The following is a 23,361-nucleotide window of genomic DNA, read 5'->3' as shown; positions in this document are numbered from 1 at the left end:
TAAATTGTTTTGTCCCCCCACACCAAACGCGATCACGACACGCAGGTTAAAATATCAAAGCAACTCTGAACCAATTATATTAATTTGGGGACAGGTCGAAAAGCATTAAACATTTATGGCAATTTAGCTAGCTAGCTTGCACTTCCTAGCTAATTTGTCCTATTTAGCTAGCTTGCTGTTGCTAGCTAATTTGTCCTGGGATATAAACATTGAGTTGTTATTTTACCTGAAATGCACAAGGTCCTCTACTCCACTAATTAATCCACACATAAACCGGTCAACCAAATCGTTTCAAGTCATCGCTCCTCCTTCCAGGCTTTTTCTTCTCTTTATATTGCGATTGGCAATTTTCATAAATTACGTGCATTACCGCCACCGACCTATTTCTTCTTTCAGTCACCCATGTGGGTATAACCAATGAGGAGATGGCACGTGGGTCCCTGCTTCTATAAACCAATGAGGAGATGGGAGAGGCAGGACTTGCAGCGCGATCGGCATCAGAAATAGAACTGACTTCTATTTTAGCCCTTGGCAATACAGACGCTCGTTGGCGCGCTAATTGAATAACATAAATTGATAAATGTATTTTGCAACGCTCGCGCAAGTGACGTGAGTGGTGTAGTCAGCCTGTTAGCCCTTGGCAACGCAGGCGCGAGCAGTGTGTGTGCAATAACTGAATAATATAGATTTTTAAATGTATTTCGCAACGCGTGTATTGAAGCAGTGAAGTCAGGGTATTACTTCACACGAGTAGCATTGACAATATTGCGTTTTCACCGCGGGCTTTTTGACCCACACGGCGTTCCATACAGTGATGCTAATTTAGTAATTTTGTTGCTAGATTTACCAACTTTTCAGACTACCCTGGCAACTTTGTTTTCAAACAGCTCCTAGGAACAAATTTAGCTACTTTTAAAAATGTATTTGGAACTTTTAGCAACTTTTGAAAAGTGACTCAAACGCTGAAATGCACGTATTTACCCTCTAAATGACACAAAAACGATTTTCTCTGTAACACACTCAGTCACAACACACGTGCCTGGCTGCAAAAGTGCATTGTGAGTTACGTCAACAGCAGGCGCTCAGCTCATACATACACAGGCATGCAACTCATTGTTGGCTGACTGCAGCAGTAGTAGTACGAGATCGACGAGCCAAACCCAATGAATATAGTTGGTCACGAATGTTTGATCTTGAACAGAACGCGCAACATTAATCAACATCGTACAGCCAGAATTACAGAAAAGAGTGGAAGTCTGTATCGGAACAAATTTGCGGAGCTGGCCAGTCAATTTGAGTAACGTGATTGTGTATTCTACGTAATGACGTAGTTTTACGTTACAACGTGATTTAGCAACTTTGAGCAACAAATCAACCTGCCTCTAGTAACTTACCCTTAAAATTAGTTCACAGCACTGGTTCCATAGTTACTGTCAGGGACACCACGACTCTTACAACATAAAAGTGAGTAACTAGCTATAGACAGTAATGCATTTTAAACATTATAAAGCGATGTGCAATAGCTAATCTAAATTAGTATTTTACCCCTCATACTAGCACACAGACTGTCGTGCACTCACTGTGTCATTTAATGAAGATAGTTTTGAACTAGCCTAGCGATCTAGGTCTAATCGTTTTTGCAACTTGATCGTCGACGGTAAACGAAAAAATACGACCGAAAAGCACTATAGTTAGCTGGAAGTTAGGCTATTTTCTTGGTTTAAACGGAGGGTTATTATGTAACGGCACAACCGATAGCCCTTCTACCCAGTTATGCATGGTTGACGTTTTTAATTCATTATATTCTAGCTAGCTGAAGGTGCAATGTTTTCACGTGCAGATTAAAACTTCGTATTCGAGCATGTCTATATTTTAGTCGGTTGAGATGTAGTCAGACAGTGGCCAAAGATTTTTATGTTCCTTGCATAAGTGGTGTTGGGTGAACTTTACTAGACCAGAAAGTACCCGGATACTCGATATGCTAAAAAGACCCACAGACTGGTTACACTGACAGATTTGATTGGCAACAAAACTATGTCAAGCAATATGTAATGTTGCATGGCATTTTTCACATGCAAATAGCACTTGATACTATACCATACTAAATGTACTAAAATCAGCTATGTAATTAGTTGAAATATCAACGGGACGCAGACTTGTCAGAATCCATGTAATAAATCAGACTAATTAAACTACATTGATTTAAAATATTTTTATTTGAATAACTTGACGTGTGTTGTGTTCTTGTATCTCCTCTCCCCAGTGGGTCCCTACACAATCACCTACTTTGGAGTCCGAGGTATGTTGAGTCAGTTAATCCTATTCAACATCACATGATAGAGCCTGGCTATTGTTTTGAAGTAATAATAGCCTACTGTTGGAGAGTGCATTCCCTGTTATAAGCTTTTCATATTGATAATTTATTACTAAATCTTTCCTTCAATTTGACAGACATAAATGTTATATTGTGATGGAGTAAGATTGCTTGAAGTCAAAGACAAAAGCCTTGCAAATTCTACTGTGCATATTCATAAACTTTGCATTTAAGTGTAATATCCAAAGACATTATCTGTCATTCATTACCCAATAGCCCAGGGTTTCCCAAATTGTGTGTTTTAGTTTTTGCCCTAGCACTACACAGCTGATTCAAATCATCGACTAATCTTGAAGTTTTGGTCATTTGAATCAGTTGTGTAGTATTAGGTCCAAAACCAAAAACGTTCACTCCTAGGGGTCCCGAGGACCGTTTGGAAATGCTGCAATAGCCTACTGCTAGCAGCTTGAATCAATACTCAAAATTGTGTTTCTATTGGTTTTAAACTGTAAGTGAAGTCATTCCAGGTAATCTTATCACCGTGTGTGATTTTTCACACAAGAAATGACATGGATTTCACCCACAGTGGCAGTTTAGCCTCACCCATACCTTTTTGATTGTTATCACATGAAATACTTTGAGTATTAGTTTGGCTCAGCTGGCCCCCATGATCACTGTTCATGAACTTAAACAGTTTTGTTTCCAAAGTACTCCTATTTGTTTACATTATTCATGGTGCTTGAGCAATGAGGAGGGCTGGCTTTCTGTCAGGAGCATGTGACCCAGATTAATGTGGAGTGCACTGGTGAACAATTGTGTCATGGGATTAAGGGTTCATTGACTTGAACCCATGAAAGTTTTTTTACTTGAATAATCATGAAAAGTTGTGTATATAAATATCTAGTCTGGAAACGTATGTATTTGCCCAACACTAGTGCTATGTATGACTTGTTAGATCTGTGCCAAAATGTCTTATGATTGAGATCTGTTTTGGTTGACCTGTGCTAACAGAGACTCTTGTTTACCACAGGGCGCTGTGGCGCTATGAGAATCATGATGGCCGACCAGGGACAGGAATGGAAGGAGATCGTGGTGGACTTTGCAGACTGGATGAAGGGAGATCTGAAAGCCACTTGTGTGAGTGGGGAATGGATCGTTCCTTTGTTACCATCTTTTTCATTTGTCAACCTGTTCAGTTTAGCCAGTGATGGTCTAGTGATAACAACTGGGATGTGCTTTTGAAGGATGATCGGTTTGTTTAGTGTACACTGTTTGTTTCTACAATCTCTGCCTGCGCTTTCCATGATTCTTATTTAAGTAAAGAGATTCATCTCTTGTTCCATTATTTACCTGTATCTTCTGTTATCATCCATGTAGATTTGATTCAGCTACAACAAATGTAAACCCCCATGTCCCCATTAGTTGTTAAAATCTCTAATAAATATCACTTCCATTTTGGGGTTTTAGGTATTTGGTCAGTTGCCCAAGTTAGAAGATGGAGGATTTGCCCTGTACCAGTCAAATGCCATTCTGAGGCACTTGGGCCGCAATCATGGTAATTGATCTCAATCGTTATGTCATATATTTACATTGTTTTCCTCACTCTATTTACCCTTTATAATCTATCAAATATAGGTGAAAGTATAATTTACATTTTATGCTTAACTCGAATACACACACAGATGCCTATGGGAAAGATGGCAAGGAGGCTGCCCTCATTGACATGATGTGTGATGGCGTTGAGGACCTTCGTCTTAAATACGTAAAAATGATTTACCAGGAATACGTAAGTATTCATGAAAGCTGAAAATCGGACTAAGGGTACAGTTCATACAACGTTTTACCTGTACTGTGCAGTAAACATTTGTTTCAAAGTTTAGAGACCAAACATATTTTATTTAATGCAGCTTAATGGGTAAACATTTATGAAGTGTCATTATGATGAATCACTTTCTCTTTTCATAGGATACTGGTAAAGACGTATACATCAAAGACCTTCCTAACCACCTTGACAAGTTTGAAGCTGTGATGGCCAAAAACAAGACTGGTTTTCTTGTTGGCGACAAGGTAATCGATGCTGCAATGCACCCAAAAATGGGGTTCTTGAATAAATGGAGTTCTAATATAGTACATACTGTAATCATTAGTTATATATATTTACCAAAATGCATTAACTAAATGGTTTGGTTCTCTTGTAATCACAGTACTGTCTGTTACTTATCCCAAAACTAGAATGAATAGAGCAGGCATCCCCATTGAAGTTAATAATGCGAGATTCTATTTCTATGATCCCTATCCTACGCAGCCTTCCTTTGCTGACTATAGTCTGTTTGAAGTCCTTCTCAACCACCTGGTGCTCTGCTCCAGTTGCCTGGATACCTTCCCCTCCCTGAAGAGTTTTGTTGAGAAGATGTCTGCCCGTCCAAAAATCAAGACCTTCCTAGACTCTGAAGCCTACAAGAAACTGCCCATTAACGGCAATGGCAAACAGTGAATTCTGCTGAACAAAGGAGGCTAAATTCCACCCCTTATACTGTAACCTGAATGGTCATGGATAATAGCCATTTTTTTGTGTGTCCAACTTACACATTAGCCTACAATAAGCTTGTAGTTAACTTTATGTACAATTGTTAGATACTAATGACTTGTTTGACATGATGAATTGTAATTGTCATGTGTGTAATTGTCAAGCACTTTTGAACTTGAAATTTAGTAGACATTTACAGGTTCTATAGTACATGTATCACTTCTTTGCAGTTCTGTGAATATTATGGCAATTGCCATTATAATGACAAGCCATGAAGAAGAATTGGTACAGTACATACATAAGATGGTCAGTAGGGGGCACTCCTCTCCTTGGCCTTTTGGCATACCGAGGTAAAGACCCATTCAGATTGGATATTCGGCTGTAGTTTTCCTTTGTCTTCCAACAGCAGTTAGGGACCATCAACATAGTGACAAATCAAATTTTTCAAATTTCACTGGCTCTTTAACCATTACTCCTAAAACTTTAAACTGGTTCTAGCTAACCCGATGGCATAGACACATTGTAAACTTTTTTTTTTGTAGATTTACATCTCTCACTATTATTTATTTACATTTTTGAAATTCAATAGCACCCACACATTTTAACAAGGTTCATGATGTACACTCAGTGGGCCTACATATTGCACACCCATTTGTTTATCAATTTGCATCTCACGTGATTTTAGTTTCATTTTAAATGTTTTTCAATGTTTCTAATTTGAATTGCTCCTTGGTCATGTGACCTACAATTCTCAAACTACTTTGAGTATCCACTCACTAGCAATATATATTGCACACCCTATAGTTTGTCCATTTTAATCTCAGGTGATTTTACTTGAATTTTTTTGTTTTTCATTGTTTAGAATTTCAATAGCACCTACTGGACAAAAAAGGTTCAGGAAGTCTACTGACTACCCTTCTATATTGCACACCCTTTAGTTTGTCCATTTTCATCTAACACGATTTTACATAAATTGTGTAAACTTTAGAATTTCAATAGCCCCTTGGTCATGTGACCTACTGACCTCAAACAAGGTTCAGAATGTACACTCAGTGGACCTACATATTGCATATTGCATATTGCACACACATTAATTTTCCTGCCCTGCCCCCCCCCCGGAAGGATCGTGTCACTCACACACCAATTCACTTGGGCCTTCTTCCTGGGGCCTTCCTGACCTCCAGGCAGGCCCCCAGTGACCTCTGACTCCCTGCCCGCCTGCCTGCCCTCTCCCTGGGCCTGTGAGTATAGCTTACTCCCTGGAACTACAGACCTCCAGGCCTCCGCACCTACTCTCCCTACCCAGTCAACACCCCTCTCCCTTCGCCTTAGAGTATAGCTTACTCTCTGGAATTATAAACGCGTCTAGTCCCGGCTGTCAGGAACCATGTGCACATGGTAACCCAAAACAGACTCTGCGCCTGGTGACCTGCCCACTTTTTCCCCACTCAGAGACTAAGTTCCTACTCCAACAGCCTGAGTGCCTACTACACAGCCTGAGTGCTGCCCCCAGTCCGGCCGCCCCTGCTCAGACTGAGTGCCCCCCGCCTTGGGGGAGGCCTCCTCGTGCACCTTGTGCCCCTTTGACTTCCACAGCGAGTCACAACCTGACTCGAAGTCCCACCAGAGCACGGGCGACCACCACCTAGTCCCCTACCTATCCAGAGCCCAATGTCAATGTCTTATACCTTCTATCCGCCTGCCTGGGCTCTCACACTCTGTGTCTGGCCTCTGGCCCATCTGCGTGCCCCTGGTAACCGGTTAGTACAGAAGGATGGTGGTGGAGGAAGACGCCTTCCGTCCCTGACAAAAGCTTGGATCGACTGCTGACTTTCAATAAATCGCAGTGTGTGAGGTTCTCTGCTACGTACGAAACCTTGACCCTCAACCTTGACCCATTCACTTGTCTACGAATTAGCACCAGGTTCTCCATAAACATGCGGTGCACATCAGGAGAGAGGTGGCAACTCATCTGGCTGCACCCCAACCCCTTCATGAACGGCTCTAGTCACCTGCCAAAAGAAGCAAGCTATGCCGGGCCATCTCCACCTTAGTGCTCCACTGTTAGCGGGTCCAGTCGAAGCCAGCGTTCGATTCAAACCTTTGTGGTTTAGAGTTAGCTAAGTATACGGGGGTGCGTGTTTAAACGTTTCACCACAGCCGCTCTGTGATCAGACTGATGCCAGTACTATACTTTCATCAGCTGTCTCCCAGAACTTAACTCCACCCTCCCAGCTAAAGCCAGGGATGTGTTCAAGCCATCATTCTCAGATTGGCTTCCTGTCAAGGTCAGGATTAATTTACAAGAGCCCCGCAGCAAATCATTGAGTCTGGTGGAACCGCCCACACATTTTCATGCTTGACCGAAAGCCCCATATTCCAGGATCGACTGCCGCCATCCGTAAACGATCAACAGCGTCACCATCTGCAGGTAACTCCAGTTTGGATTGCATCGTTAGCGACACCTGAAAACAGGTGACACAGGGAGGGATTGGAAGAGTCCTGCTAGAGGGCTACCTCGTTATCTCCCTTACACCCCGTGTACTAGAGACAGTTTTCCTCCTAGCTGTTGGAGAGACTCCCTCAAACAGGTGACACACAGAGTAGGGGTTGGAAGAGCCCTCCAAGGGCTATGGTACTATTTATCCCGAAGTTATGGAACTGACTTTTCCGTCTTTCCTTATCTCCCGTTTTAACCTATTCGAGGTAGTCACTCTCAGCCGGACCAGGGTTTCGTTCGACCTGAAGGCACCTTCTGCTCCAGTTTGTTGCTATGTTAGGGCCATCTGCAAGCAGGTAACACAATGTATGGTTTGGGGTCGCCCATATTTGACTTTGCATTAATTCGGGAAGCATGGATCCCCAATGTCCTGGGGTAAGGACTCCTTAAGAGGGTCATAGTTACTCCTGCCGTTTACCTGCGCTTCATTGAATTTCTTCACTTTGACATTCAGAGCAATGGGCAGAAATCACATCACGTCAACACTCACATTGGGGCTTCATGATGCTTTGGGCCCCTCTCTCAGGGCAAACCCATTCCAGGGCGCCCTGCCCTTCACAAAGAAAAGAGAACTCTCCCCGGGGACTCCCGCCAGCTTCTCCGGGATCGGTCGCGTTACCGCATTGGACACCTTGCCGCCAGTCCGTGGACATTCTGAAAGTAGTTTGAGGTCATTAGGTCACATGACCAAGGAGCTATAGAAAATCTAAAGTTTACAAAATTAATGTAAAATCGTGTGAGATGAAAATGGACAAACTAAAGGGTGTGCAATGTGTAGGCCCACTGAGTGTACATTCTGATCCTTGTTTGAGGTCAGTAGGTTAAATTATCAAGGAGCTATTGAAATTAGAAACATTGAAAATATATGTAATATCGTGTGAGATGAAAATGGACGAACAAAAGGGTGTGCGCTATAGAAGGGTAGTCAGTCACATTCTGAACCTTGTTTGAGTCCAGCAGGTCATATGACCAAGGAGCTATTGAAATTAGAAAGTTTGAAAAATTATTGTAAAAACGTGTGAGATGAAAATGGACAACCTTAAGGATGTGGAATGTGTAGGCCCTCTACATTCTGAACCTTGTTTGAAGTCAGTAGGGCACATGACCAAGGAACTATTGCAATTTGAATGTAAAAAAAAGTTTCTACTTAGTTTAAGCTCCCTAACTAATTCAACTAAGAAAACAAAATGCTGCTCACATTTCCACATGTTTATTAGCTTTTCAAAGAGAATAAATGTCCAAATCGTGAAAATAAGACCTGTGCAAATTTTTTCCAACATCATGACACTTTGGAGTCTGTGGCTCAGGTGGTTAGAAAGCAATTGAGGTTTGAAAGCGCGAATATCCGTCGAATTTCCCAACCTGAAACTGGCTTTAACTCGGTTTTTAGCATTTATGGATAGATCAGTGATGGGATAAATTCTTAAACTCAAAACGGTGTACTGAATCTCTCAGAAGATCCAAAACAATTAATCCAGTTTATTGAATAAAATACATGTTCGTGCCAAATGTAATATTCTCTTTGGTAAACCTGTGTGCATACTAACGAAACGCACACATATTCATCAATTCTTAAGGCTATTTATTCGAGAATGAGGTGACAGATTGCGGACATAAACGCAAAAGTTTTAAAAACGTTCCTTTATATACATTTTGATCAACCCCTACACGGAGCATACGTGCTCCAGTACACTGCTCCTTTACGATTAACAGAGTTGCACAAAACAGGAAATGACGTCCATGAGTGCAATAACACAGACGTCCGACCTTACAAATAAGGCTGCTCTTATTCCGCTTGCGACCGAAAGACCAGCTTATTACAGAATGTCAGGTATTGAAGAAACTTCAAATGTTTCCTCAGAATTTCAGGAGGAGAGGAGCGAGGAAGAGGTCGAAGAGGAGATTGGCTATGAAGACCCGTTCCGTTATGTGTTTTACAGGTAGGCTAAGCTAGCTAGTTAGGCTAGCGTTAAGTAGTGTAGCTAGCTGAACCAGTATCTAGACGAGTATGACGAGTCCGTGAAGTCAAAGATTCTTCTCTGTGTAGCAATACGTCAATTCCCCCCACTTCACTAGCCGGTGTGAGTTCGCTAATTAACGTTAGCTATTGCTCGCAGTAAGTTTACAATTAGCTAGGTATTCTTGTTTTCTATCTTTAATTGATTTAAGTGATACCTGAAATTCACGTCAATTGAGGCAGGCGCATTGGACGAGACTGAACAGTTGCCCCATTCGCTAATGTCTCTATCTTCACCTTCCCTCTCTCGCCCTCATGTACAGAGACAGGAAAGAATGGGCTGATTTAGAGCCTGTTCCTCAAGATGATGGTCCCAATCCTGTTGTGAAGATTGCCTACTCTGACAAGTGTAAGAAATTAAACTTGGCATATCATTTAAAACCAGCCATCCATATTGTTTTATGTTGTCAATGTCATGCATTTAGCCTACCAAATACAGTTGAATTTGGAAGTTTATATACACCTTAGCCAAATACATTTAAACTAAGTTTTAAACAATTCCATTTAATCGTAGTAAAAATTCCCTGTCTTAGGTCAGTTAGGATCACCACTTTATTTTAAGAATGTCAAATGTCAGAATAATAGTAGAGATTTATTTAAGCTTTTATTTCTTTCATCACATTCCCAGTGGGACAGAAGTTTACATGCACCCAATTAGTATTTGGTAGCATTGCCTTTAAATTGTTTAACTTGGGTCAAACATTTTGGGTAGTCTTCCACAAGCTTCCCACAATAAGTTGGGTGAATTTTGGCCCTTTCCTCCTGGCAGAGCTGGTGTAACTGAGTCAGGTTTGTAAGGCCTGCTTGCTCACACACGCTATTTCAGTTCTGCCCACAAATGTTCTGTAGGGTTGAGGTCAGGGCTTTGTGATGGCCACTCCAATACCTTGACTTTGTTGTCCTTAAGCCATTTTACCACAACTTTGGAAGTATGCTTGGGGTCATTGTCCATTTGGAAGACCCATTTGACTTGCTTCAATATATGCACATTTTCCCCCTCTTGATGCCATCCATTTTGTGAAGTGCACCAGTCCCTCCTGCAGCAAAGCACCCCCACAGCATGATGCTGCCACCCCTTTGCTTCACGGTTGGGATGGTGTTCTTCAGCTTGCAAGCGTCCCCCTTTTTCCTCCAAACATAACAATGGTCATTATGGCCAAACAGTTCTATTTTTGTTTCATCAGACCAGAGGACATTTCTCCCAAAAGTATGATCTTTGTCCCCGTGTGCAGTTGCAAACCGTAGTCTGGCTTTTTTATTGTGGTTTTGGAGCAGTGGCTTCTTCCTTGCTGAGCGGTCTTTCAGGTAATGTTGATATAGGACTCGTTTTTACTGTGGATATAGATACTTTTGTTCCTGTTTCCTCCAGGATCTTCACAAGGTCCTTTGCTGTTGTTCTGGGATTGATTTGCACTTATTGCACCAAAGTACGTTCATCTCTAGGAGACAGAACACCGCTCCTTCCTGAGCGGTATGACGGCTGTGTGGTCCCATGGCATTTATACTTATGTACTATTGTTTGTACAAATGAATGCGGTACCTTCAAGCGTTTGGAAATGCTCCCAATGATGAACCAGACTTGCGGAGGTCTCCAATTTGTTTTCTGAGGTCTTGTCTAATTTCTTTTGATTTTCCCATGATGTCAAGCAAAGAGGCACTGACTTTAAAGGTAGGCCTTGAAATCCATCCACAGGTACACATCCAATTGACTCAAATTATGTCAATCAGCCTATCAGAAGCTTCTAAAGCCATGACACAATTTTCTGGAATTTTCCAAGCTGTTTAACGGCTTGTTTAACGGTTCAATTCTTGGACCGACTCTCTTCTCTGTATACATCAATGAGGTCGCTCTTGCTGCTGGTGAGTCTCTGATCCACCTCTATGCAGACGACACCATTCTGTATACTTCTGGCCCTTCTTTGGACACTGTGTTAACAACCCTCCAGGCAAGCTTCAATGCCATACAACTCTCCTTCCGTGGCCTCCAATTGCTCTTAAATACAAGTAAAACTAAATGCATGCTCTTCAACCGATCGCTACCTGTACCTACCCGCCTGTCCAACATTACTACTCTGGACGGCTCCGACTTAGAATACGTGGACAACTACAAATACTTAGGTGTCTGGTTAGACTGTAAACTCTCCTTCCAGACCCATATCAAACATCTCCAATCCAAAGTTAAATCTAGAATTGGCTTCCTATTTCGCAACAAAGCATCCTTCACTCATGCTGCCAAACATACCCTTGTAAAACTGACCATCCTACCAATCCTCGACTTTGGCGATGTCATTTACAAAATAGCCTCCAATACCCTACTCAACAAATTGGATGCAGTCTATCACAGTGCAATCCGTTTTGTCACCAAAGCCCCATATACTACCCACCATTGCGACCTGTACGCTCTCGTTGGCTGGCCCTTGCTTCATACTCGTCGCCAAACCCACTGGCTCCATGTCATCTACAAGACCCTGCTAGGTAAAGTCCCCCCTTATCTCAGCTCGCTGGTCACCATTGCATCTCCCACCTGTAGCACACGCTCCAGCAGGTATATCTCTCTAGTCACCCCCCAAACCAATTATTTCTTTGGCCGCCTCTCCTTCCAGTTCTCTGCTGCCAATGACTGGAACGAACTACAAAAATCTCTGAAACTGGAAACACTTATCTCCCTCTCTAGCTTTAAGCACCAACTGTCAGAGCAGCTCACAGATTACTGCACCTGTACATAGCCCACCTATAATTTAGCCCAAACAACTACCTCTTTCCCTATTTTATTTATTTATTTTGCTCCTTTGCACCCCCATTATTTTTATTTCTACTTTGCACATTCTCCCATTGCAAATCTACCATTCCAGTGTTTTACTTGCTATATTGTATCTACTTTGCCACCATGGCCTTTTTGCCTTTACCTCCCTTATCTCACCTCATTTGCTCACATCGTATATAGACTTGTTCATACTGTATTATTGACTGTATGTTTGTTTTACTCCATGTGTAACTCTGTCGTTGTATGTGTCGAACTGCTTTGCTTTATCTTGGCCAGGTCGCAATTGTAAATGAGAACTTGTTCTCAACTTGCCTACCTGGTTAAATAAAGGTGAAATAAAAAAATAAAAAAAATAGTCAACTTAGTGTATGTAAATTCTGACCCACGAATTGTGATACAGTGAAATAATCTGTCTGTGAACAATTGTTGGAAAAATGACTTGTCATGCGCAACGTAGATGTCCTAACCGACTTGCCAAAACTATAGTTTGTTAACAAGAAATTTGTGGAGCGTTTGAAACACTTAGGTTGGAGTCATTAACTTGTTTATGTGAACTTCAACTGTATCTCTGAAGTCACTTTAAATTATTTCACTTTGCATCAGAAACTTTACATTTCACACGTAACCAAACATGTTACATTTGTCTCCAATAGTCACAGATGTGTATGACTATTTCCGAGCGTTACTGAAGAATGATGAAAAAAGTGACCGGGCACTCTTGCTGACAGCTGAAGCCATTGAGCTGAATGCTGCAAATTACACTGTATGGTAAGCACTGTATGTATACACTGTATGGTATGATTTATGAACAGAACAGTGGAAAACCAATTATTTTTCTTATTTTCCCCTCTTTTGAAAATGAAATGTGCAAGATCATACAGAAAGGGTGAACTTTTCCTCTCTCCATTTTGTGTATGTGAAGGCACTACCGGCGAGTGTTACTGCAGGCCCTGGAGAAGGACCTAAGAGAGGAGATGAGGTACATCACAGCCATCATTGAGGACCAGCCCAAAAACTACCAAGTCTGGTGAGCTTTGCCAATCCAGTGTCACGACCATAGTTGATTTTCGATGAAGCAGACTAAACTCTATGGGCCTTTAAGAACCTAATTTATGTCAAATATTGTGTACTATACTGTTAAAGAAATTAACAAATGTGACTGGATGACAACATCAGGCTGTTTGTCTCCAACATTGGGTTGTGAGCATAAAGACACATTTCCGTTCTCTGCAAGTTGGACAATAAAGTTCTTATTTTTCTTCTTCGGTTCTGCAAAGACTTAACCGTCTGCTCCATATCCTAGGCATCATAGACGAATGGTGGTGGAGTGGCTGAACGACCCCTCAGAGGAACTGGAGTTCATTGCAGAGATCTTAAGTCAGGACGCTAAGAACTACCATGCCTGGCAGCACAGACAGTGGGTCATCAAGGTATGAGTCTCAACAACCAGGCTTCTTTTGTAACCGATGGTGAATTGTTAGCTAGTTATCTGTGTGTGCGCTAGTAGCGGCCATCGTGTAAGTGACATCTCCTGCCCTGAGACTTAAAATCGTTGTCCTGGACCTAGCTGAACCTTTGCTTGCACCTTGGCTTTTCTGGGTCAATGGTATTAACGGTGCTTCTTGAGCAAGAAGTGTTGTTCTGCAGAGTGTCTCTGGTTAAGCCCAGTTTGGGTTAGGGACTATAGCTATGTTGCACATTCACAATCAAAATCACATACCTTCTAATGAGGCAGAGTGTATATTGGGCTCCTGAGTGGTGGAATGGTCTAAGGCACTGCATCTCAGTGCTAGAGGCATCCCTACAGACACCCTGGTTCGAATCCAGGCTGTAACACAATTAGTCGTGATTGAGAGTCCCAATAGGTTAATGCACAATTGGCCCAGCGCAGTCCGGGTTTGTCTGGTGTAGGCTGTCATAGTAAATAAGAATTTGTTCTTAATTAACCTCTACGGTATCGATGTCCCTATACTGGAACGGTAATGCACTAATGTGATTAGCGTGATGTTGTAAGTAACGGCAAACTTTCCAGGACGTAGACATGTCTTATGTGGGCAGAAAGCTGTTAATCTAACTACACTGTCCAATTTACAGTAGCTATTACAGTGAAAAAATACCGAGCTATTGTTTGAGGAGAGTGCACAAAAACAACTTATCACGGCAACTTGTTTGATATATGAAACCAAACAACGTTGATTACCAATTTATTTTTGCAGGTCTGAAGTCCCATTTGAATTCTGCCACCAAACAGACTCTCTAGCTCTCTGAAATGGGCTGCATTTATTATATCACTGTGCAGTTTTATTTTAATACAGTTGTGTGATTGAATCGATGTATTGTCTTGGAAAGTATCTAGTAGTGGATGGATCAAAAATATGATATCAGAATGAACAAGAAAATCCTTTATGTGCGGTAAATATTAATCACAAATCTGAATGGACACATGCCATTGGAATACACAATAGCAAGGACAATGGTGTGTTTGTCTGTCAGTACTAAATAAGTGTACTCCAGAAGTACAAGCTGTGGGACAGTGTGTCTGTACTAAGTTAATTTGTGTGTGTCAGTACTAAAGTGTCATATTTTCTAGGAGTATAAGCTCTGGGACAGTGAGCTGGAGTATGTGGAGCAGTTATTGGAGGAAGATGTGAGGAACAACTCGGCATGGAACCAGCGGCACTACATCATCTCCCACACGACAGGCTACTCAGACCCAGCCATACTCAACAGAGAAGTGCAGTACGTACCTACTCTCCTTACAAACCGTATCTCATGTCAGCCCCACAAACTGCCCCAGAAAATGAAAATGGGAAAGGCTTGGTCCAGAAACAACCTCCTAGCCGCTGCCCACTTGGCACTTCATCCTCCAAGTCCCTACCCACTCCATATATCTAAAAGGATGAGATGGGTATGAGCAGCATGGTTGTAACTCCACCTTGCCCTCTGATAGGCTTGGTAGGAGTTTAACCGGCATTAAACCTATCAAACCCTTTTGGATTTCCGTGGGTAAGGGATTGTTTTTGAAAATGCGGTAGGTCTTGTTTCTGGATTGGGCACAGTTTTCCAGTGTGCTATATCAAACAAATATGTGATAAATGTGTTCTCCTTTTGTCTTTTTTAAGGTACAGTCTCAAACAGATTAAGAAGGCTCCCCACAACGAAAGTGTGTGGAACTATTTAAAAGGGTAAGCTTCATAGGATTCATTCAGTAGGGAATTAAATCCTACTTACTTTCTGAGTCTACAACGTTATGGGTAATAACACTTGCCTTGCAGTTTCTATCCTCCACCAGCAGATGTCAGAAGTCACCATGTTTTTTTAGTTTGACGGGGGTCTGCAACCTTTGATTGGAAGAGCCCTTTTTTCCACACAAAAAAAGTGTTGAGCCACAAGAAATTTGAGCCTTTTCAAGCCAATAGCGGCAAGATCTTATATTCAGCACCACGGATAGCAGTCAGCTCAAATTACCATGAAATCTGACGTTCAGGTTCACAGAGCAGTGGACACAGAGCGGCTGTCTGGTGAAGGTGTAGAGAATCAATCTCGTGAACATACAGTAAATATGCTACAGGAGTGATGTTACTTCTTGATTTGGAAAAACAGTCTGGACAACACCCTGTCATTCTCTGCAAATCTCAAAGCAAGGACTCGCTCCTGCAGGTTCATGCTCTACACAACATCTGTAGAGTACGACCCTACTTCACACAGGAAGTGGCACAGGTCCTAATCCAGGCACTTGTCATCTCCCGTCTGGACTACTGCAACTGGCTGTTGGCTGGGCTCCCCACTCGTGCGATCAAACCCCTGCAATTTATCCAGAACACCACAGCCTAGTGTTCAACCTTCCCAAGTTCTCCCATGTCACCCTCGCTCCTCCGCACACTCCAATGGCTTCCAGTTGACGCTCGCATCCACTACAACATCATGGTACTTGCCTATGGAGCAGCAAGCGGAACTGCCCCTTCCTACCTTCAGGCTATGCTCAAAACCTACACCCCAACCTGTGTAATAGGGATGATTTATTTTCTCCAATCTACCAAGTTTCAATACCGGGAATAATTCATATTTATCACGAGAATCCTGGGAAATATCGCAAAAAATCGGAAGTGCCCATTTAAAGTGTTTAAAACCAAGATATGGCCACTGCCAGGGTTCTCCCCAAATAGGCTTGGCTGCGGCACTATGTGAAGATTTCATAGCAAATTAAACTGATATTTAGTAATGATAGAGTAACTGTTTGATCAGGAATGATGTGAATTGCCAAACAGACGGTTCACAAATTCTGAGCGTTATCATGTTCCTCATTTCAAGGCATTTCAGCAGTAAGCCATCTCGACACAGAGCGCACCCCGAGTATAGCGTTGTCGAATCATACATACTTTAACGGCAGTCAAACAAAAGTCAAATGTCCAAAGTTTCTAAGCTTGATAGATAACCTCGTTCAAAGAATGACAGAATATCTCCTATATTTTGGCCAAATCGAGATGTTTATACAGATAGCAGATCAGTTCTTGAATAACGGTCAAATGAAGAATGGAAGTAGTTTTAAATATCAAGGTATCTTAACTGGGACTAACTCTGTTGAAAAAGAAATATCAATATCTACGCTCGTACCGTTTGTGGATCACACGTTCTCTACTGAAGCGCTCATGTGGGCAGCAAGTACGAGAAGTGAGAGAAATGTTAGACCTCTATTTTGACATGCATAGGCGAGAGATGTGCTTTGATAATGTAACCTATGGATTACAGAAGAAAGTTAGGAATTTTCAAGCAAGACAAGAGTCAGGATTTTGGGTTTCAGTGGGATTGGGACTGGATAGGAAAATAGATAATTCAGTGGCATGACAGAAAATTGTCTGTGACCGAGATGCCTATCAGAGGCACACGCTATTTTATAGGCTGCCCATCTTCCCAAAAAATCTGAAACCCCTACCTCTTTAAAGTGTATGTTAAATAATCCTACTGCACCCCCCTCCAAAAAAAGATTTAAGTGAAGACTTCTCCCCCCACCAACCCGCTAGCACTGACTTTGCTGATAGCTACTTTATTGAGAAAAAATGCTGCAGTGATTAATTGAAAATCCCATATCAAGCCCCACAAGAAATTCTATAATGAAACACAGATGCATGTATTGTAATGCAAACGGGTAGATTGTAATCGATATTTATTATACTGCTTTAACTAAAGTGTTGAAAAACAGAATAAAATAAAAGTAAGATGAGGTTTTAACACGTATTGTCCTGTATATTGTAATGTCGCCCATCTCAGATAAGGGCTGTTTCAGTGAAGTATTACTGCCCACATGAGTCATGACCACAGTAAAATTCCACAACTTGCTAACTAACATCAGGTCGCTAATGGCCTGGTTCCCCGCGCTCTATTGTCCCTCTAACCACTCTGACATCAATGCAAATGCAATTGAAAATCACATCAAACACTTGTCATCAACACAGTAAGCCTATAATACTTTAAAAAAAATAATAATAAACTCATAATTGTGATGATCAATTTGAAGAAAGTTGAAACTGTGTAAAACATGGTTGTTGTGGATGTTGTTTCAAAGCCTAACATAACGAAATGGACAGTGCTTTCTAAGGTGATTAATTCAGGACACCCATATACATATTTGAGCTTATGTATAGGCATAAATGAGCCCAGGCTAAATGAAAAACCTGGATTCAAATTATGATTGTGCTTTTATACAATACATAGCCGACTGCATTATTATGCATGGAAGAAAACATCAAGCAAAATGGATTTAAGATGTCTTTGGGCCATACTTGGTCTAGCCCAGGTATTCCCAAACTGGGTTACGCTCAATGCCGTCGGGGTTACGCCAAATAAAAACACGTTTCAAACCGTCCATTTTATTTTCCAACGGGGCTATACATTTGGGTGAGGTTTTTTCCTCACCTGGGTAGCCTTGTTTCACTGCCAAAAATAAAATGAAGCCATCTAGTGTTCAGCTAAATAACAACACAATGTCAAATACAGGTAGCCGAGTCAAATAATTAACATCCAATCACATCAACCGTTCTCTCGCGGGAATTCCACTAACGGTTCCGTATGTAGCCAAACGTAGCTTCTACTCATAACGTTTGCTCGAAAATTGATAAATGGTTAAAACAAAGTAAGGCCTGCATCCATAGAGGCACATACCAACTCTACTGGTAGTACTGCTACTACCAGCAGTACTACACCTGCACCTGTCGACAACACAAGTTGTTTTCCTTCCACATGCACATCCAATGCTAGCCTCCGTAATTCTACGTTTGTTGTTAGCCCAGCTAGCATGGACACTGACAGTTGTGAATATGATGCAGCCGAAGAGCTACTGCCTCCTTACCCGGGAAAGCACCGAACAACAGACAGGGATGTTGGATCATCGAAGAGGTGCAAATATGATGAGAACTGCATTGATTTGGGGTTCACTTTTATATTGGTAGTAGTGCCTTTCCTCAGGTACAGTACTTTTGCACATAACACACGGTCTCACAACTCGATGAAACCTTCACTCATGTGCAGACTTTTAGAAACAAATCATGCCCATTTGGAGGAAAAAAAAGCCATGGGAGTTTTTTGAGCAAAAATTAAGACGAATTTCGAGTAGTACGACGTGTATAAAAGCAACAGAGACCATTTTTAATAAGAAGGGGCTAGAAGCGTCTTATATGGTGAGCTACCGGGTGGCTAGGACAGGCAAGCCCCATACTATTGTGGAGGACTTAATTCTTCCTGCTGCCACAGATATGGCTGGGACAATGTTGGGGGAAAAGGCCCAAAAAACTATACAGACAATGACATCAAACACTGTTTCACGAAGCATCAGTGACATGGCAGGAGATGTTTTGAAACAATTACTGCTTGCATACAAGCCAGTGAATTCTATGCCTTACAGCTGGATTAGTCAACAGACGTGGCGGGCCTGGCACAGCTCCTGGTATATGTCCGTTACATTTATGGTGCCAAGGGAATGCATGACCGCTTGAAAGATGTTTTGGATACTACAGTGAAAATGGTTAACTTTGTTAACGCAAGGCCCCTGAACTCGTGTATTTTCTGCACTATGCAACGATATGGTGCGCTTGTTATCAAGGGGAAAAGTATTGATGCTTTTTTTTACATTGAGAGACGAGCTTAAAGTTTTCTTTACTGACCACAATTTTCACTTGTCTGACCATTTGCATGATGACGAGTTTCTCACACGACTGGCCTATCTGGGTGACGTTTTTTCTCATCTGAATGATCTGAATCTAGGAATCTTACAGGGACTATGCAACTATATTCAATGTGCGGGACAAAATTGAGGATATGATTTAAGAAGTTGGAGCTCTTCTCGGTCTACATTAACAAGGACCTTCCTCCAGTCCACTTACCGATATCTGAACAAGAGTCATCGAAATTGCAACAAGCGGTTCTGTAATTTTTTTAATCATATAAACCACTGCCAGATTTCTGGATTAGGCTGCGGTCAGCGTATCTTGCCTTGGCAAATCACGCTGTTAAAACACTGATGCCCTTTGCAACCACCTACCTAGGTGAAAGTGGATTCTCGACCCTCACTAGCATGGAAACTAAATACAGGCACAAACTGTGTGGAAAATGATTTTTAAGACACTCCAATACAACCCAACATTGCAGAGTTATGTGCATCCTTTCAAGCACACCCTTTTCATTAACCTGTGGTGAGTTATTCACAATTTTTGATGAACAAATAAGGTTCTATATGTAAGATGGTTACGTAAAGAGCAAAGTAACTGATTATTATTATTTGTGCCCAGGTCCTATAAGAGCTCTTTGTCACAACCCGGCTCGTGGGAAGTGACAAACTCACACTCATTCTTATGTTTAATACATGTATCGTATAGTGTGTGGCAGGCTTACAATGATGGCAAAAAACAACATTTGAGAGTGCGCTGACCCTGGTGCTAGATGGGGGTACGCAGCTGGAGGTTCAATGTTTGAAGGGGTACGGGACTATAAAAAGTTTGGGAACCACTGGTCTAGCCTCTACTCTAAAATTAAACAAATTCAAGTAATCGCCTTTGAACTGTATTATGCATAGTGGACTTAAGCTCCAAAATGTATATCCATGAGTCTGGGAGAGAACGTAAAGCCCTAGGAGATGCTGTTGGTTCACTGATTGTGCAGGTCAGCTGACAGCCTACAATTAGTGAATTTGATTTTGAATAGCCTAGTAAAGACTAGATTAAATTGAGAGTAGTCTGATGGCGGTTGAAAATATGATCATTTGATGAGAGAAGAGCTGTGTGGCCTGAGGCAAGGAATGGAGCGCACTTTTTTTTGCTACTTTCTCAAATCATCAATCTCCTACAGTCATACCATTCAGCCCATATGTTTTGATTTCTAAGGTTTATATCATTCTCAACTAATGTTGTCAAAACTCTAAATATAGCATATAGGACTTGTTTCAAATAATCACTTTTATGCTCAACACAGCCACTTCATATGCGGACTTGCTCCATAAGGGGAGAAAAAAAAAAAATGGCACTGCACTTAAGCATTTCTTGTCAGCTAAATTAACATGTCTACAGCCTATGGCATGGAGCATAGCCAGATAACATAGGTCTACTGTAGGGAGGCTCAAGGGGAGGTTGAAGAGCCACATGTGGCTTGACCACCTGGTTCCCGACATGGTTTAGGAGCTCTGGATAGGAATACTGCTTTTGCAGAGTTGGTCAAAGCTTTTCACACCCCTCTCTCCCCCCTTTCCCCCACACCCAGGATTCTACAGGACCTGGGCCTGTCATCCCACCCGGGTCTCCTGGAGCAGATTCTGGAGCTTAAGGAGACCCACTGCTCGCCCTACTTGTTGGGCTTCCTGGTGGATATCTACGAGGACTTCCTGGAGAACACCTTGGAACACCACGAGGAAGTCCTCAGTAAGGCTCTGGAGGTGAGCAGGACTAGGACCTATCTGGGCTAGTTTAGCACATTGTCCTACTAGACTTAAAGGGATAATTCAGCATGGGGACCTATCTGATTTAAAAAGAAGAGTTCAACATGGGGACTTTTCCCACTTCAAAGGATAGTTCAGCACATGGACCAAATGTATGGGAAAATGGGCACTATCTTATTTGGTATTACTCTAGAGTTGGGATTATACTGCTTTAAACTAATTTAGAGACATATGGTGGCAGAAGTGGGATTGTGCACTCAGCTGAAAGTCTTTAGACTTTGAAAGTCTCAGCTGAAAGTCATTTCCTGGAGGATGCGAAGGGAGTGCACATTTTTTAAATTTTAGCCCACCAGTAACACGCTTGATTAAACTAAACACCAAGCTTTGATGAGTTGAAAGAAATGTGCTAGCGCTCGGCACAAACAGAAATGTGCACATTTCATCTTGGGGATCCCCTTAGGAATGCACTGGGAAACTGGTGTAGATGCTGAAGAACTTGGCAACAATGTGCAGAGAATGGAAATTGTGTCTTCTACCATAGCCGAGACGTCTCCTTCCTTTGTTTACCTCGAGTGTAAAACATTGACTGAGAGTCAATCAGTGTGGAGCAGCCCTCGCACAAAGAGTTCAAGGCTGAGGAACAAGGAAAATCAGTCGGAATTATTCAACAAGTCGGATTTGAAAACGCTTTATCCTATCGCACCGGATCTCTTGCATGTTATTCCAAGTCTCCAATGACAATCTCCCTGGCAGTGTGAGTGACAGATCGTATGTTGCCTCTATTTTCGGCAACTAAATGCTAGGCTGTCTGTCGGAGTTAATTAGGTTTCTTGGGAAGTGTTTTATTTAAAAAAATTGCTGCTGTTTTCAACTAAAAAAAAAACACAATTAAAACGTGTCTATGCTTATAATCATCATGGGCGTTGTCTGTCAGAAAAGGCACTACAGGAGCTCTGATGCATATTTGCATCTCCATTACTCAGAAATGCATGCAGCAGGAAGGGATTTCATTCAATTGGTTGTTGAAAATGAGATTCTCTTAGTTTTCCTCTTTATTTACTTAGAAAATTGATGTTTCTCAACGCTAGTGCATCCGTGAGAAGTGTAAACGGTATGTTGAGGAGCCCACTAGCCAACTACTTCACTACCAGTACTTCTACCATGGCTATGTTAGCTGTGGTAATAGATCATTTGATTTGCACATAAGCGAACAAGCAAGTGTTAGCAAATCAGCCCAAAGTTCCAAACCCTTGGGTTGCAAGACTATGCAAAAATAAACATTTTGATTTGTCTTTTTTTAAATTTTATTTGCATTAAAGTGAACGTTATCTGGTTTCACCCCACACAATATCAATTATTCCTTTAATATTTCTGCTCTGTTTAAATAGATCTCTTGTCCATCTCTCATCCTTTGCACCTTCAACCCTTTAATCATGCTATATCCATAACCCTCTCTCTCTCTCCCCAGCTCTGTGAGCTCCTGGCCCGTGAGAAGGACACCATCCGGAGGGAGTACTGGAGCTACGTGGGCCGCTCCCTGCAGACTAAATACGGCTCCAGTGACTCCTCTACCACCACCAGCGCCCCAGGATCAGACTCAGGCTCCGTTCACCAGGAGACACCCTGCAGTAGCTGAGGAAAGATATAGAACTCAATGGGAGTCAAGGGAGCAACCGCTTTTAACCAGCCCAAGTTTGTTTGGCAATAGCATTACCACATAAAAGAAGATAAGTAACAAAATAAACACTTGTAACTTACTGTAAAAGAGGTAACTCACTCCAGATAAGTGTTATGAGATCGGGTTGGATCATCCCTGGATTTCCAAATATGGACAGCTGCTGTCATTGTCATGTATTGAAGTTTATAGCCATAGTTGAGCTAGATTGGATGTTGATTACGTGAGTGTGTGGTAACGAGTCATTACTGTGAAATTAGGCTCTTTTTGGATTTGTTCTGCTACGCAGTACACAGGAACACTGTAGCTAAGAAGCCGTTAAGCCATTAACAAATCTCTGTGTAGATTCATATTGATGACGTTGCCAAAACACTGTATAACCACACTCTGCATTGCTGTAGGCTACAGTCTTTTGTACGCTAGAACTAATTATGATTATTCTAAACTGGAAGTTTTGCCCTTGTCTTTTTTTTCTCTCTTGATTCCAACACACGCCTCATTCTAACATACCTACTTTTCAGTCGTTCACTCTACTTGGCATAATGGGCCTGTGTTTTGAGTTCAGCCAGTAATCGTCTCATCTGGATTCACTCCCACTAACGAGCGAGATGAATAAAACACATCCGCTCATTGAACAACCATTT

General features: G+C 41.9%; 2 protein-coding genes across 3 annotated transcripts; both read left to right on the top strand.

Moving 5' to 3' along the window:
• Positions 1 to 1,065: 1,065 nt before the first annotated feature.
• On the top strand, positions 1,066 to 5,642 carry LOC110505157 (glutathione S-transferase P). Its single transcript, XM_021584181.3, has 7 exons — positions 1,066 to 1,464; positions 2,264 to 2,299; positions 3,345 to 3,451; positions 3,782 to 3,869; positions 3,997 to 4,100; positions 4,280 to 4,381; positions 4,620 to 5,642. Coding segments are annotated over exons 1-7 (627 nt in total). The 5' UTR covers positions 1,066 to 1,463; the 3' UTR covers positions 4,809 to 5,642.
• A 3,424-nt stretch (positions 5,643 to 9,066) lies between these two features.
• Positions 9,067 to 23,168, top strand: LOC110505155 (protein farnesyltransferase/geranylgeranyltransferase type-1 subunit alpha). 2 transcript variants are annotated; one of them, XM_021584180.3, is made up of 9 exons: positions 9,067 to 9,281; positions 9,622 to 9,707; positions 12,776 to 12,890; positions 13,045 to 13,149; positions 13,426 to 13,552; positions 14,713 to 14,861; positions 15,245 to 15,307; positions 20,868 to 21,039; positions 22,511 to 23,168. In XM_021584180.3, the coding sequence occupies exons 1-9, from the start codon at positions 9,073 to 9,075 to the stop codon at positions 22,676 to 22,678; spliced, it is 1,194 nt and encodes a 397-aa protein (XP_021439855.1). In that variant the 5' UTR covers positions 9,067 to 9,072; the 3' UTR covers positions 22,679 to 23,168. The 2 variants fall into 2 exon arrangements, with proteins under 2 accessions (XP_021439855.1, XP_090076030.1); XM_090219904.1 differs by having other exon boundaries at positions 9,093 to 9,457.
• The last annotated feature ends 193 nt before the right edge of the window (positions 23,169 to 23,361 follow it).

This window comes from Oncorhynchus mykiss, chromosome 25, assembly GCF_057628025.1.
Source record: "Oncorhynchus mykiss isolate SJ-2025 chromosome 25, ASM5762802v1, whole genome shotgun sequence".
Classification (NCBI taxonomy): Eukaryota; Metazoa; Chordata; class Actinopteri; order Salmoniformes; family Salmonidae; genus Oncorhynchus; species Oncorhynchus mykiss.
Note: the sequence above shows the minus strand (reverse complement) of the source record. Positions and strands in the feature narration are given on the sequence as shown.